Here is a 14,217-nt window from a genome sequence, read left to right on the forward strand (position 1 = left end):
GTTGGACGTCTTTTTATTTAGTGTATATCTTGCATGTTTAGAGAATGTTTCGTATTGCGTGTCTCCGTGTGTGTGTGCGTGTCTAACCTCTCGTGACTCGTGAGCCTCCTGCTCGCTCCTGTCACTCATTCTGTGTCTGTCCTGACTCCTCCCTCCCCGTGAAGGATCAGTGACCGTGAAGGGGAGGACTGGAGAGTGTCGGTATCCCCTTAGATAGTCATCCTCATACAGCAGTGGAGGCAGGTGTCACACTCCGAAGACGACACACAGGCCTGTGCTCTTCATCCAGAGTCATTCTTCATCTCGTCTGACGCACCTGTGGATGTCTGGAAACACACAGAACAGAGTCTTTCCTGCGTTGTGGTGAGTGACCAGTGTTTGGTCCTTCATGTAGGTTTAAATCTTATTACTGAAATCATTTTCTACCCTTTCATTTCACTTTGTTTGTTTGTTTGTTTATTAATTCATTCTGTATCCCTTGTACAGTTAGTCATTAGTGCTGCTATACCTGTTTGTGGATGTATATCAGTAAATCTGTAAATAGCACGATGGAGTAATTACATTTAATAAGCTATGTTTTTATGTTTTTTATATTTTTTTTATACAGCATTCTGAAACTCACTATCACAGCCGTTACTGTTTATCAGAGTGTTTCTTAGATTTATAGAGGTGACTGTAAGCAGTGAAATTGGAGTATTTTGTCTGATGTATGCTAAATTACAGTGTCTTCTCAAGGACGAGACACAGATTGCATGGAGGTTTGCAAGTTTTTCTTGCTTTTCAGCATTTCGTTTATCCTCTGGCTTGTCAGAATTTGCTCTCCAGTTGAGTTTTCTTGCCAAAAAATGACAGCAACATCTAATTAATTATGCATTGATATTTGAAGCCAGTACAATTTAAGGATCCTGTCATAGGAAATCCACAGTTTCCAGTGTGAATACAGGGTGTAGAGTGTGTCTGTGAAACCTCTAACTTGTTACTTAACCAATGAAAGATAAGTCTAAAGATCAGCTGTGGGTTTAAAATAGTCCTTTATTGGTATTTTGGGCGTTAAGATTTTTCTTTGGCCGCTTGAATCTGTCCTGTCATTGGTCAGAACAGGAATCAGATCGGCACCCTGTGGATTTTGGACTAAGAAGTTCTTAAATTGGCCTGATCCAAATCATGTTTTAAACATATCCTGTACACGAAAACAAGAAGGCCTCCATCTCAGTAGGAGGCACCACAAGTGTTTTTTAATGTTATTTACAGTAAAGGTTATTTTACAGGGAGTTTTCAACATGTTTGTTCTTTTAGATTTTTATTTATATATTCAACAGCAGTTAAATGCAACAGCAGTTAAATGCAGACAGCTTTTATGTCTTAAGTTTACAGTTGGAAATGATTAATTGATTAGTCAATTGGATTTGGGTTGATAAATTTGTTTAGACGGCATCATCGTGGTTTTAGTTGATAACACAACCCTGATGTAATCAGAGAAGAACCTTTAAAGAAGTTCAAATGCTTAGAAAGTAATAGACACCCCTCCATTTTTTTTCTAGTTCAAGTCTAAAATTGTTTTATTTATTATGTAATTAATTAGAATTTGAATGGTATGATATTCTTATGCTATTCTATGTTGTCATGTAAATGCATCATCATCATTCAGTTGGTACATATCAAAGTACCGTGATATTTGATACCATGGTATCGCCACAGTACTTTTTGTGAGGGAAATGAAAAGAAATGTGTAGTGGCTCTTCAACACACGGACCCAGTCCCGTATTTATTAGTGTGTTTAACCCCTCTCCCGTGCATCCAGAGTGTGCAGTCTTTATTCCCAGATGTCAGCTGGTTTAATTAGACAGTAAAATATTAATGTCCATGTGAATGCAGCTCTATTCAGCACATTTATCCTGTTCGCCCCTGCGTGTCCAGCCCAGATTAAACAGCTAGACTTACAGGAACTACACCAGAGTCTGGACCAGAGTTAACTAAAACATTTTAGTTACTTGAAATAGATAGATAGATAGATAGATAGATAGATAGATAGATAGATAGATAGATAGATAGATAGATAGATAGATAGATAGATAGTCTTGGTAAAGATGGCTTAAAAAGATCATGTTTATCAGGAGGTCATAGGTCAGCTGTTGTCAAAGGGAAGTTAAATAGAGGAAATGTGAGGCAGGTCGTCCACGGCTGAATAATTTAGCATGAGAATGTTTACAGCTGCTATTGTCTTGTTTGTTTTACCTTTTTTTCCTTTTTTATACACTTTAATTGCTTTTTACTGCTCTTGCTTTTGATATGGTTATTGTTTGTTTCTGTTTACTTGGTTCTTAAAGGTGGGGTATGTAATTCTCTTTTTTGGCCATTTTTTCAAAATCACTTGAAATCCTATTCCTAACCCCCTTACAGCCACTGAGTTAGAAGCACTGAAATTAAAATTAAGCAATTTAATCATCTGTTGAACGGGCAGGACTCGAAAAACTCCAGCCAATCATTTCCAAGACCACCTAGAATCATTGGACAGTAAGTGCGTCAATCAAACGGTCGTACCATACCCCCCTCCCCCCATCCCCCTCATGTTCTTTGAATGGGTGGAGTCAAAGGAAAGAAGGTAGGACCAGAGCCATAGAGAGAAAGAGTTGCGACACTCCCATAGACCTCCGTTGTAAAAAATGGCGGCGCTTTTAACCGCCTACTTCCGGGATTTGAAGATCGGAATAGTTCCAAACATTGTCATTTGGGCTTTGGACACCATTCACTTACATTGCTGCGCGTCGAGTTGTTCCAGAGTTAAGTTGCTGAAATATCGACCTCTTTTGAATTGTCAACTGTCTATATTGTTTCAGAGGCCCTTTGCGATGCTTATACTGGTCTTCATTTGTACATGCACAGCGTAATTATTTATATTTTATGTCGGTTGTTTCAACCAATTTTCAAGCACTGCCTGCTAGCTAGTTAGCTAGCGCGACTTCGTCAGCTAAGAGTTCGGTAATGAATCGCTGCCACCTTTATAGCAACTTTTATTTAATTATTTTTTTTTGGTATATACTAACTTTTCATTATGTTTTATTGTCTTGAGTGAAGCGGCTTGTGAGAACAATGCTGGACCTCTAGGATTGTTATGGCCATCACCAGTCCTGTCTGTTTCATGGATCACCTGCCCCTGGTTTTTGTTTTTCTTGTTCACACACACTCACACAAGCACACATTTTTGTTGTCTGTCATTGTTTAATAAAAAATATTTTATTTGAAAACCTTAATTTGTATCAGCCATGCTTACATTCGTTTTTAATCTGTTATAGTTTTGATAATGTGTATGGCTTAATCTTAAAATAATATTCTCTTAACATGATAATGTTTCACGTTGTGGTCCTGGGGGTGGCCACTTTCATCAGAAGAAGTGAGCTAGCTTCTAAGCGATTTCTGAACGGACCGCCACGGCAGACCTCTTTGCGTGATCACGAAGGTACAAGGTCTAATGGCTGAATCCAAATTTATAAACAAAATCACGGGAATCAATAGCCTAATACAGCCCAGTTGTGCTAAAATAAATATCATGAGACGTCTATCATCAGATGAATGATATGGAAAAGTTAAGTTAGAGCCGCTAAAGCCAGTGCTACTACCCATGCGAACATGAACACTAAGCTTTTCCCTCCAAAAATATAGCCTAAAACTTATCTCCAAATGCAAAACTGACATTAACAAAATGCAATAATGCAATAACAGCTGAAAAATTACTTGGGTGTTTGTTTTATTTTATATTTACCGTTCAATAATGCAATCGCTGCTGTCTGTCCCATAGAAGAACATGACAGCCAGCGTATGTTTTGGAACTATTGGGGCTTACATGAACCACGTGACAGCCATAGCGGCGACATCAAAGAGTGTCGCAACTCTTTCTCTCTATGGCTCTGGGTAGGACCATTTGAGTTGTGTATTTTCAAAATCTGCCGGCCGTTTTGCAAATCACATACCCCACCTTTAAAGGGATAGTTCGCCTAAAAATGAAAATTCTGTCATCATTTACTCACCCTCAAGTTGTGTCAAACCTGTATGAATTTCTTTTTTCTACTGAACACAAAAGAAGATATTTTGAAAAATGTCGGTAACCAGACAGTTGATGGACCCCATTGACTTCCATAGTATTTTTTTTTTCCTACTATGGAAGTCAATGGGGTCCATCAACTGTTTGGTTACCGACATTTTTCAAAATATCTTTTTTTGTGTTCAGTAGAAGAAAGAAATTCATACAGGTTTGAAACAACTTGAGGGTGAGTAAATGATGACAGAATTTTCATTTTTGGGCGAACTATCCCTTTAAAACCTACGGAGGTGATGTGTTTGTGTGTCTGCTTGCACAGTAGTCAACATTCGAAGTGGATCCAAAAAGTTCATCAAAATTGTCCTTAGACAAGAGTGGGTATTGTTCAAAATTCATGTATAACTTTGATGAAAGGTTTTGATCCGCTTGAAATGTTGACTACTGTATTTCAGTGTTGTGTGTTCCATTGTCCACATGAAATCAAAATGGCCATTTCTTGTTTTGTTTTTATTAAATATTAAATCATGTGCTTTCATAATCTTTAAACAAAATAACTTCCCCTCCATCTTGTAGCTCATTGCTCCTCTGATGATGTGTTTACTGGCGCGAAGGCGGGACAACCTGTCACTCACAGGAGATCCACCAATAGCAAACCACAACCATCTAATCAGTTCCCCATGGTCAAAATCAAGTCCTGCCTTACATTTGTTTCTCATTCGAAAAGCCATTTCACTTGTATTCATCACAATAGGGAAGCAACATCTGTTTCATGCTGATTTTATATATATTTATCTGTGTTTATCTGACTTTCAGTGCTTCACAGTAATTCAATTTCAATTTAATGTGCAAGACAAAAACAGTATGAGTGTTGCATGAGTAGTTGCCATGTTGCTCCATCGAAAAAAAAATGTTTTTTTTAAATCTTATGATTAATATTCTATATTTTTTATACATGCAGGCTTATGACCTCATATTACTTGAAAGACTATTTGCAATATTTGTAAATCTTTTGTCATACAGTATTTGTATAATAAAACAGCTAAATATTATTAAAAATTGTGAGAACTGAGAAATGGAAAATAAATTAGGTTAGAGTTAAAAAAATCCATATTCTTTCTTTCTTTCTTTCTTTCTTTCTTTCTTATTTAAATGTTCAACATTTGGTGTTGACAAAGCAATAAGTAAAATTAAAGTATAAAATAAAAACACAAGGTGAATAAAAGTCAAATAATCGTTGTACAAATCGAGTAAACAAATAGTATAGACAAATGAAATAAAGCAATGGTGTAAAATTAATTTTAAAGAGAATTTTAACGAGTTTCTCAGGTCGAGTGACAGATAATCTGAATCTAATGCTCTGTGTGCTTCACTGTGTGTTTGTGTCGACCAGAAGCATTTTGTTGGTACAGTATTATGACGATGCACTTTAAAAGAAAGTTTGCAGATGTGTATGTCATGATTATGTCATGCACACTGTATGAGTGTTTTGGGTAGCACTAATCTTGATGTGTGGCTCTTTCTCAGGGTCTCGTGTGGTGACGTCTGATGTCCAGGAGGAAACACAAACAGCACAGTCATGGTCATTCTACAGCAGGTACACAAACACTTCTGCGGAAGTCTCTGGACCAAAAATGTGACATGAGAGATGAAGTAATTTAACGTCGTCTCGTGACAGTTTGCAGACTCTGCTCAAGCTGTGTGCGTTCATGTGTTTTGAAAGAGGCGTAGCTTTGGAGAGAGCGCTCTAAAAAGAGGGTGGGATCTCATGCTTTCAAAGCTAGCTTGAGTAAAGTATTTGAGTAAATGTTATTAGTTACTGTACTTAAGTATCTTTTTGGCTATTTGTAGTTTTACTGAATATCATAGATATAAGCAACTTTTACTTTCTACTCTCTTACATTTTTGAATAAGTTTATTCCAATATATTTGTGATGAGTAATGCAACTGCTGAATTCGGAACCACATACTAACATACTACTCTTACTATCTTTGCCAAATAAAGATATGGGGAAAATAGTAAGAGTAGTATGCGGTTCCGAATTCAGCAAATAACTTTTTCTGCAGTAGTTTATTTCTGCTACAAAACAAGCAATATCGCCATCTACAGGGCATTGAAGGTACTATATCTTACTTGCTTACTTACTGAGCCCTCCTCACCTAAACTAGTCAACAAGGCTATTTTACACGAATGCGAGTGCATTAGCAGGTAGTTTTTGAATCACAGGTGTTTCATAAATGAGATGAGGACATAGCTGGAGCCGTTGAGGAGGCTGAAACCAAGTAGGCTTTGAATATTTCATTTTACTTAACATTATTTTATTTATCTATTATATTAAAGAGACCTTGAAGAGATTTTGGTTTACTTGTGTCCGTTTTGAGCACTTGAGCTTAACTGAACTTGACTGTTTGTAGACGTTTAAGAGACTGTTGTGTGGACCTTGATTTATTGGAGTTTTGAAGTGTTCGGTTTTATTTTGATTTTCGAAAATAAGCATCCTCACAAATCAGCCGTTTCTTGTTTTCCACTGGTGTGTCTCTTAGGTTTTGAGGACTAATGCGTCTCTGAGCCTACATTCAGTATGAGTAAAATACTTAAGTTCATTTAAAACCAGATACTCTAAGACTTTTACTCAAGTCATATTGAAATTGGTGGTTTGTAACTTGTAATGGTGTAACACAGTAACGTATCTGGGTTTTGCTTTATTTTGATGGTCCTTTTAACACATTCTGTTGACTATAAGTAAAGTTGCACTTCACATGTAGAATTCACATGCACATTAGTAGACTGGTAGGGTTATGGTTTGAATAAGTTGACATGTACTTGCAAAGTTACTTATATTCAGTAGAATATCTGTTGGAGGACCATTAAAATAAAGAGTTGGCAGATATTAAGCAGACGGTTTACGAATACTCTAATGACTGCTAGTTGACATGTGGTTGCAAAGTTACTTATAGTCAACAGAATGTTAAAAGGGACCATCAAAATAAAGTGTTACCACTTTTACTCAAGTGCAGTTTTCAGGTACTCTTTACACCTCTGCATGCTGGCTGTGAATGTGTTTTGTTCTTTGGTGCCTGTAGAGGTCAGTTGGGAACATCACTGGTTTGACATTGAGACACATGTAAACACTCGGTCCAGAAATAAAGCTGCTTCAGTGGAGCGGAGAACGTAAATGCTGTTAACTAATTATCTCTAATCTGATCAGGGTCTCAGTACCATATACTCTGCCTCTGCCCTCAGTAATAAGTCAATCTGTATTGTTCTTTCAGCGTGTTGTGAATTTATCTTTATCTTTCTGCTGTCTCGTTTAGGCTACTTCTTTATTAGTGCTGCTCGGGTTAAAGAAGTTGTTTGCATGTCTGGATTCTTGAGTTAAGACTGTTGTTTTCCACAATGTTCTAAAGACCCTCTAATTTTGTGATAAATGACAGATTGTGTTTTCAGTTCAACGCCTGAATCTCATTACCAGTGCTCATTACCAGCAGAAAGCTGTACAAAACAGTGGTGTAGGCGAGTCAGGGGCTGGTTGTCACACTTTTTACTGCAATGAATACTTCTCAGAGTTGGCTTATTTGTGAAGGTCAGTTTCTGTATAAACACAAATAAGGACCACTGATAAGGACCAGGACTAAAAAAAGAAAAAGAAACATTCACCCCATAGCAGGGCATGTTGTAAGTTGTCACTTTATACCTGCTGCTAATAATAAAAATAAAAATACTATGCATCCTGATAAAGTTCCCTTGGCCTTTGGAATTAAAATAGCCCCACGTCATCACATACTGTAGCCTTCACCATACCTAGAGATTGGCATGGTTTTATTTCAGTTAGCCTAATAGCTAGTTTGATTTGCATTGAGAGATGATCTTATGGAAAGTACTCCATGCCAATCTCTAGGTATGGTGAAGGCTATGTGATGATGTGGGGCTATTTTAATTCCAAAGGCCAAGGGAACTTTATCAGGATGCATAGTATCCCGGATCCATGAAGTAACTGGCCTTTAAAAATAAAAATCTGCCTGCCTCTATGGGAATTTAACATAGGTGTGTCCAAACTTATGCACCCTGTATTTTAAGGAAGAACATTTATTTATTTACGATACATTATTCATTCACAAAGAAAACTGGTGTCCTTAAAGGTTGGATTTTTCCTAATTTTTAAAATTAAGGCATTAAGTTCAATTTCCAAAAGATGATTTTTTATTCCTCTTTTTAGTCAACTTTAGCATGGGTGTCTAAACTTATGCATAGCACTGTGTATATATATATAGGCTATATATATATATATATATATATAGGCTATATATATATATATATATAGGCTATATATATATATATATATATATAGGCTATATATATATATATATATATATAATTTTTTTTTTTTTTTTTTTTTTTTTTTTTTTTTTTAATTGGCTGATTAATGGCTTTTCAGCTAAATTGAAACAGTAAAAACGATTCATTAAACATGAAAAAATGAAAAAAGGTAAATACATTTTTGTCATGACAACTCTCGGAGTGTTTATGGATATGACAATGTTAATATGTTTGGTCTTGGCGGAATAGATCTGCTACGCCGCTGCTGCTGTTTGTTTTTGCTGCTGCTATAGAGCAAATACGGGACTTGCTACTGCCAATACATACATGACTGCTGTGAGCAAGTAATGCCGAGTTCACACTGCATGATTTTCAAAGTAGTCGGGTCACTGTTCTTTTCACACTGCGTGACTATCTGAGGCAACATTCAGTTGCTGCTGTGTTCACACTGCACGATGGATCGGCGACAGGAGGTTTCACACTGCATGACTTTGCAAACGAAAGAATCGCCGACAACTTCTGTCTGGTCCACAAACTACGTTTCACAACCAAACAAGCGCGAGAAGTGATAAGGAAATAACACAAAATCACGTGTGCGTGAGACCGGAGTTCTCGCGCAAGACTGAAATTGTTGTTACAAATTATAGCCTGCAAGAAGATTTGCGGCGAAAAGGAGAGAAAAAAAAACTGATCATGCAGTAGGAAATGGTTGGGGAGACGAGGGGAGCAAGGATTGTGTGTTCTGCAAAGAGAGTTGGGGGTAAATAAATAATTTTGCAATGTGCTGCTGTTGCTGCTGGTCAAGCAAATGTTTGTGCTTTGCTGTTTGATATAATTGTAAAAATATCTATTAAAATATTGATATTGTGGTCTGTAACTCCTCCTTGGCTGTAGGTCAACGCCGATGTAGTTTTCAGTCAGAACACATTCACACAGCAGGATTTTGAATCGTCGACAGGTTCAGATATTTAGCATGCCACGACGATTCTCTCAGATCACGTCTTTGATAATTCACACTGCGTGATTGTCACTCACGTGAACGACCACCGATTTGCCTACGATTTCGGGCATTTGTCGGCGATCTCCCAAAACCTGTTGGCGAGCGAAAATCGGCCCTAGAATCGTCCAGTGTGAACTAGGCATAAGACATGCTGCTGCTGTACAATATAGCGTACATGAATTACCCGTAGCAGATCTATACAAGTGGAGCTGGGGAAGGTGGAGGGTTTCTGCAAGCACGCTGAAACTGCTTCAGCAAAGCTGACCAAGTATTTGAAGGTTGATCAGCAAGTTCATTGGTTACTGATACAGCAGGAACCAGTCAGTTGTGCCCTATAGAGCATGGTGTGATTGCAAGCAGATTGAGTTAAGGACCTATCAGCCTGTGCCATCTAGAGTTTCATGACAGAACTTTGTATAAAATTGATGTTTTAAACAATTGTCCATTGTTGTGGCTAACAGAAATTACAAAATATAAAACAGATGTGACAACTTGCCCTATCTGACATTTATGAAAAATAGTGACTCTTCACTTTTATCACAGCTAATACAAAAATGTTGAAGGATTTTTTGACTGAAAAAGATGCTTTTAAAAAAAATGTTTACTTGTAGACCTTGTAGATATCTATGTGACAACTAGCCCCAGTCTTACAATTCATAATTATTTACAAGTCTCATAATTACTTACAATATGTTTGTGCAAATACAGAGAGTTGAATGTTTGGTTTGCGCTATATACAATACTTTGACATCTACAAATCTCTGTCTCTGTACTACAACTGTAGTAACAAGGGTTATTTTTGTAGGTTATTTTAGAAACATGCTGGTCCATTGGCTCTACATGTCTGTAGGATCTGCCAGTGCGGTGGAAACCTCATGAACACAGAACACAGAACTCGTCTCATCTGCCTTTCTGTGTCTCTAATCACTGCTGACAGGACCTCATTTTTAGGACAAGAAAGTGGTCATTCATGGGCTGATAAATTCACCGGGGTATGAGGGAACCTCGCCTCTGTCTGTCACAGTGGAACGAATGACCTTAAAGAACACAGACTGAAACGAGGGGTTAGCGGTCAGCAGGTGCCGTAACAGGACAGTGTGTTTGGAATGGGGTTGCAATGGAGATGAAGGGGGCTAAAGCACAGGAAAGGAATGTGAGAACACGCAGACTGAGTTACAAGTATCTCACATTAATACAGGTAAGGCTGGGGATTAAAGACATTAATGGTTTAGTTGCAAATAGGACTTTTAATAGCGTAAACAAGAGATGCCACATATTTATTATTTTTATAAAAGTGGGATTGACTGTGAGTAAGAAATCATAAAAGGTGAATCTCATGAGAGCATTCCCAATTTATCCCAAAATTACAGGGGAAAAAAAATAATAAATTATATTTTGAAGACTTCTTATATCATAATTTAATGACAATGAAATAAATACTTTATTCATCCGTAGTACTGCCTTTATATTGTTTATTTAAAAAATCATGTAATTTAAACAATGCAATCTAATGAGCATTATCACTGAAAAAAACTCAAAAGCATAAGATGAGACTGAGAATCTAGGTGAAAATGTGCTTAATCATTAATTAATTAATGTCAAAATGCACAAAATATATTTTTTTTCCACTTATATTTTTCTTTCGATTTTGGGCTTATGTTTTTGACAATCTTTGTGACTGTAAGATTCGCCCTACAAGAATTTCATGGAGCAACACCTTGTATTTTTACCATATGTTATTTTAGTATTATTTATAGAGTATTATAGTTTTTATTCATATTTTACATTTTTTATAGTTTTTTATATATATATTTTAGTTTTAATTTTGTTATGTGGTTTCATATAGGTTTCATATAATTGTTTTATTTGTTTGGTTTTTTAGCTTTAATTTATATTTATTTCAGTTTTAGTTTGAGTAACTTTAGTATTTCAACCTATTTTATTTCATAAAATATATTTAATTCTTCTAAGTTTGTTTTTTATTTGTTTTATTTTATTTCAGCTTTATTTAAAATGAATCAAAACCAGTTAACAATAACAACACTGATTATTACAATCATTTTCTGGCTCATAATTAATTAGCATTGATTAATGAATGCATTCCAGTCTGAGGTAGGAATATTCCAGTCTTTTAAGTGCCCATCCAATGACATCACCTGTTTCATTCTCCACCCACTCATAGTGAATTGAAAGTGGGTGGGGCCAACAGAACAGACACTCCCCCTGAGTGAGTGAGTGAGTGAGTGAGTGTGAGTGAGTGCAGGTGCAGTCATGCATGCAGAGCAATGAGAATGAGACCAGCATTCATCGGGTTCATATCTATGTTGTTCTGAGAGGACATATAGCTACAACATAACCCTGGAAACATGCTTTACATTTACACTGGTTTACAGTACCAGCTTATGAGGAGAGTGTTTAATTGCTTAGGCATGTTTTATGAATATTATGCTGTAATGTTCCAGTTTGGCAATGACAATGTGCACTGAGGCAGAACATTTGGCAGCGTTTTAATGGTGGTTGCAGTGAAACACCAGCTGTCCTTTAGAACATAAATTATCCTTGTTTGCTTGACCTTTGCCTAATTTTGTCATCTAAATGCTAATTAATACCAATCCAGACCAAATTTTAAACTGAATGCCAAGACCAAGATGATTTAGGCTACTGTTATTTTTCGTGTTTGCCAATTCAAGCATGTATTACTGCTCATGTTCTGGGTTAGCAGTTTGAACAGTTCTTTTTTTTTTCTAAAAAATTAACAAAAGACTTATGGGACATGCAAACAAGTTTGGCATTGCCTGACAATGCTTAGAAAATATGAAAATCTAGACTTGATAATGCGTTGAATATAGCCTACTCAATTCTAAATGTTTTTAACTCCTCTCAAATTCAATGAAAGCATATGCATGCATGCAAAAAATAAAACGTATGACCAGTTGTTGCCAAGAGGGGGCGATCTTAAGTGTAGATATGAGCTCACATAAACTCGATGGGTCTTTGGTTTACATTAGGCTACATTAAGAAACTGATGCTCCAAGGCTTCTTTGTTTATTGTCTGTGCTGCCGCTCACGAATGTATTTCAGATTAGGTTGCAGAGTGTTTTATGACGCACATCCTTTACATCTATTGTAGTAACTGTAGTAGCCTACCGCATTATTGTTTGTCGGGGATAACGCATGATCTAACTAACACAAACGTCATTCGTCTTGTCGTGCTGATCGTTTGCACTTGATGAATAATTTACCTGCGCTGCTGCAGTCTCATACACCTGTACGGCTATAAATGTTCACCACCATGTTTTCATCTCATTTGAACTGGATCATCAACTGGGATATTTAATTAGAGGTCCAGTTTCTAAATGTTCTTCCAATGACCGAGCTTTGTTTCAGGAGTTGGTGTGTTGTGCGCCTATAGTGCTTTTTTTATTTTTTGTGAACTCGATTGGACAAACATAAATCATTGAGTCAATTCATTATTTTCTGTGATTGTCCTTTATGTGTGAATGTAAGCATTCAAAAGTCTGTGGTCGGTAAGCTTTTTGATGTTTTTGAAATAAGTCTCTCTCTATGCTCACGAAGACTGCATTTATTTGAGCAAAAATACAGTAAAATTATGAAACATATTGATATCATAATTTAAAAACAACGGTTTTCTATTTAATATATTTTAAAATGTAGTCTAATTTATTCCTGTGACGCAAAGCTGAATTTTCAGCATTATTACTCCAGTCTTGAGTGTCACATGATCCTTCAGAAATCATTCTGGTAACACTTTACAGTAAGGTTCATTAGTTAACTACCTTATGTTAACATGAACTAAGAATGAACAATACTTCTTCAGCATTTATTAATCTTAGTTAATGCAAATTTCAAAATTTACTAATACATCAAAATCAAAGGTTGTATTTGTTAATGCACTGTGAACAAACAATGAACAGTTGTATTTTTATTAACTAACATTAACAAAGATTAATATATACTGTAACAAATGGATTGGTCATTGTTAGTTGTAAATACATAATGTTAACTAATGAACCGTATTGTAGTGTTATCATCATTATAGGCTGGTTTGCTGCTCAAGAAGCACTTCTTATGTTGAAAACAGTTGTGCTGCTGTGTAAATGAACAATACAAACTCATTTCTATCATATGACAATTATTTAATAGAAATGATTTGCAGTCGAGATAGGAACCCAAGTTGGTTTGGTGACATTTGATCTATATCTTACACCATTTGCTACAAGAGCTGTATTGTCAGTAATATACTGTATGTTCACAAAGTATTTTCTCTATTATTTTTTAGTTTCTGTTTCTGCACTCAGACTTTCAAAGTCTTGCTTTTCAATGAATACTTAAGTGTGCCACATTTCTTTCCTAGAGTGCTCTTGTTTTAGCCTCTGATAGTCTGTTAGGAGGTTTGATAACGAAAGACAGAGAGGAGGAGTGAGCTAACAATGCAGTTGTTGTCTTGGCATGAATTATTCAGCCGTGTGTCGTTACTAGGATTGTATCAGCGATGCTGGTTGGCAATGCTGCCTTCTCAGACGTGACAGCTGCGGCCAAACGGTGTTGGGTTCTCCCTCTACCTGTATTGATTTGCCTTTGGGGATATTTAGTTAATTAAAAAGCTCCATATTAACTGGGGATCCACCTCCACACCCAATGCAATGACCAACCCTTCCTCAATTGAAAGACAGGGACAGACACCATTCACACCATATACACAAGCAAGAGTGGAGACAGTGAGGCAGCAGAGAAAAAATGACTTGAACAAGAAAGTAAACGGAGCAATAAATATAGAGAGGAACAATCCACACAGGATCAGGCTTTGGGCCTCAGATTTGGTTTCCCTTTGTGCAAATGATGCCC

General features: G+C 36.5%; 1 protein-coding gene across 2 annotated transcripts in view; it reads left to right on the forward strand.

The window, feature by feature from the left end:
* The first annotated feature begins 10,371 nt into the window (after positions 1 to 10,371).
* Positions 10,372 to 14,217, forward strand: part of myo7aa (myosin VIIAa) — a 44,475-nt gene continuing 40,629 nt past the window's right edge. For both annotated transcript variants that reach the window (XM_084124330.1, XM_084124327.1), the window contains exon 1: positions 10,372 to 10,549. In XM_084124330.1, the coding sequence (XP_083980456.1) occupies positions 10,469 to 10,549 (81 nt within the window). In that variant the 5' untranslated portion in view covers positions 10,372 to 10,468. The remainder of the gene's footprint in view (positions 10,550 to 14,217) is intronic.

This window comes from Abramis brama (assembly GCF_963993115.1).
Source record: "Abramis brama genome assembly, chromosome: 9".
In the NCBI taxonomy this organism is placed as follows: Eukaryota; Metazoa; Chordata; class Actinopteri; order Cypriniformes; family Leuciscidae; genus Abramis; species Abramis brama.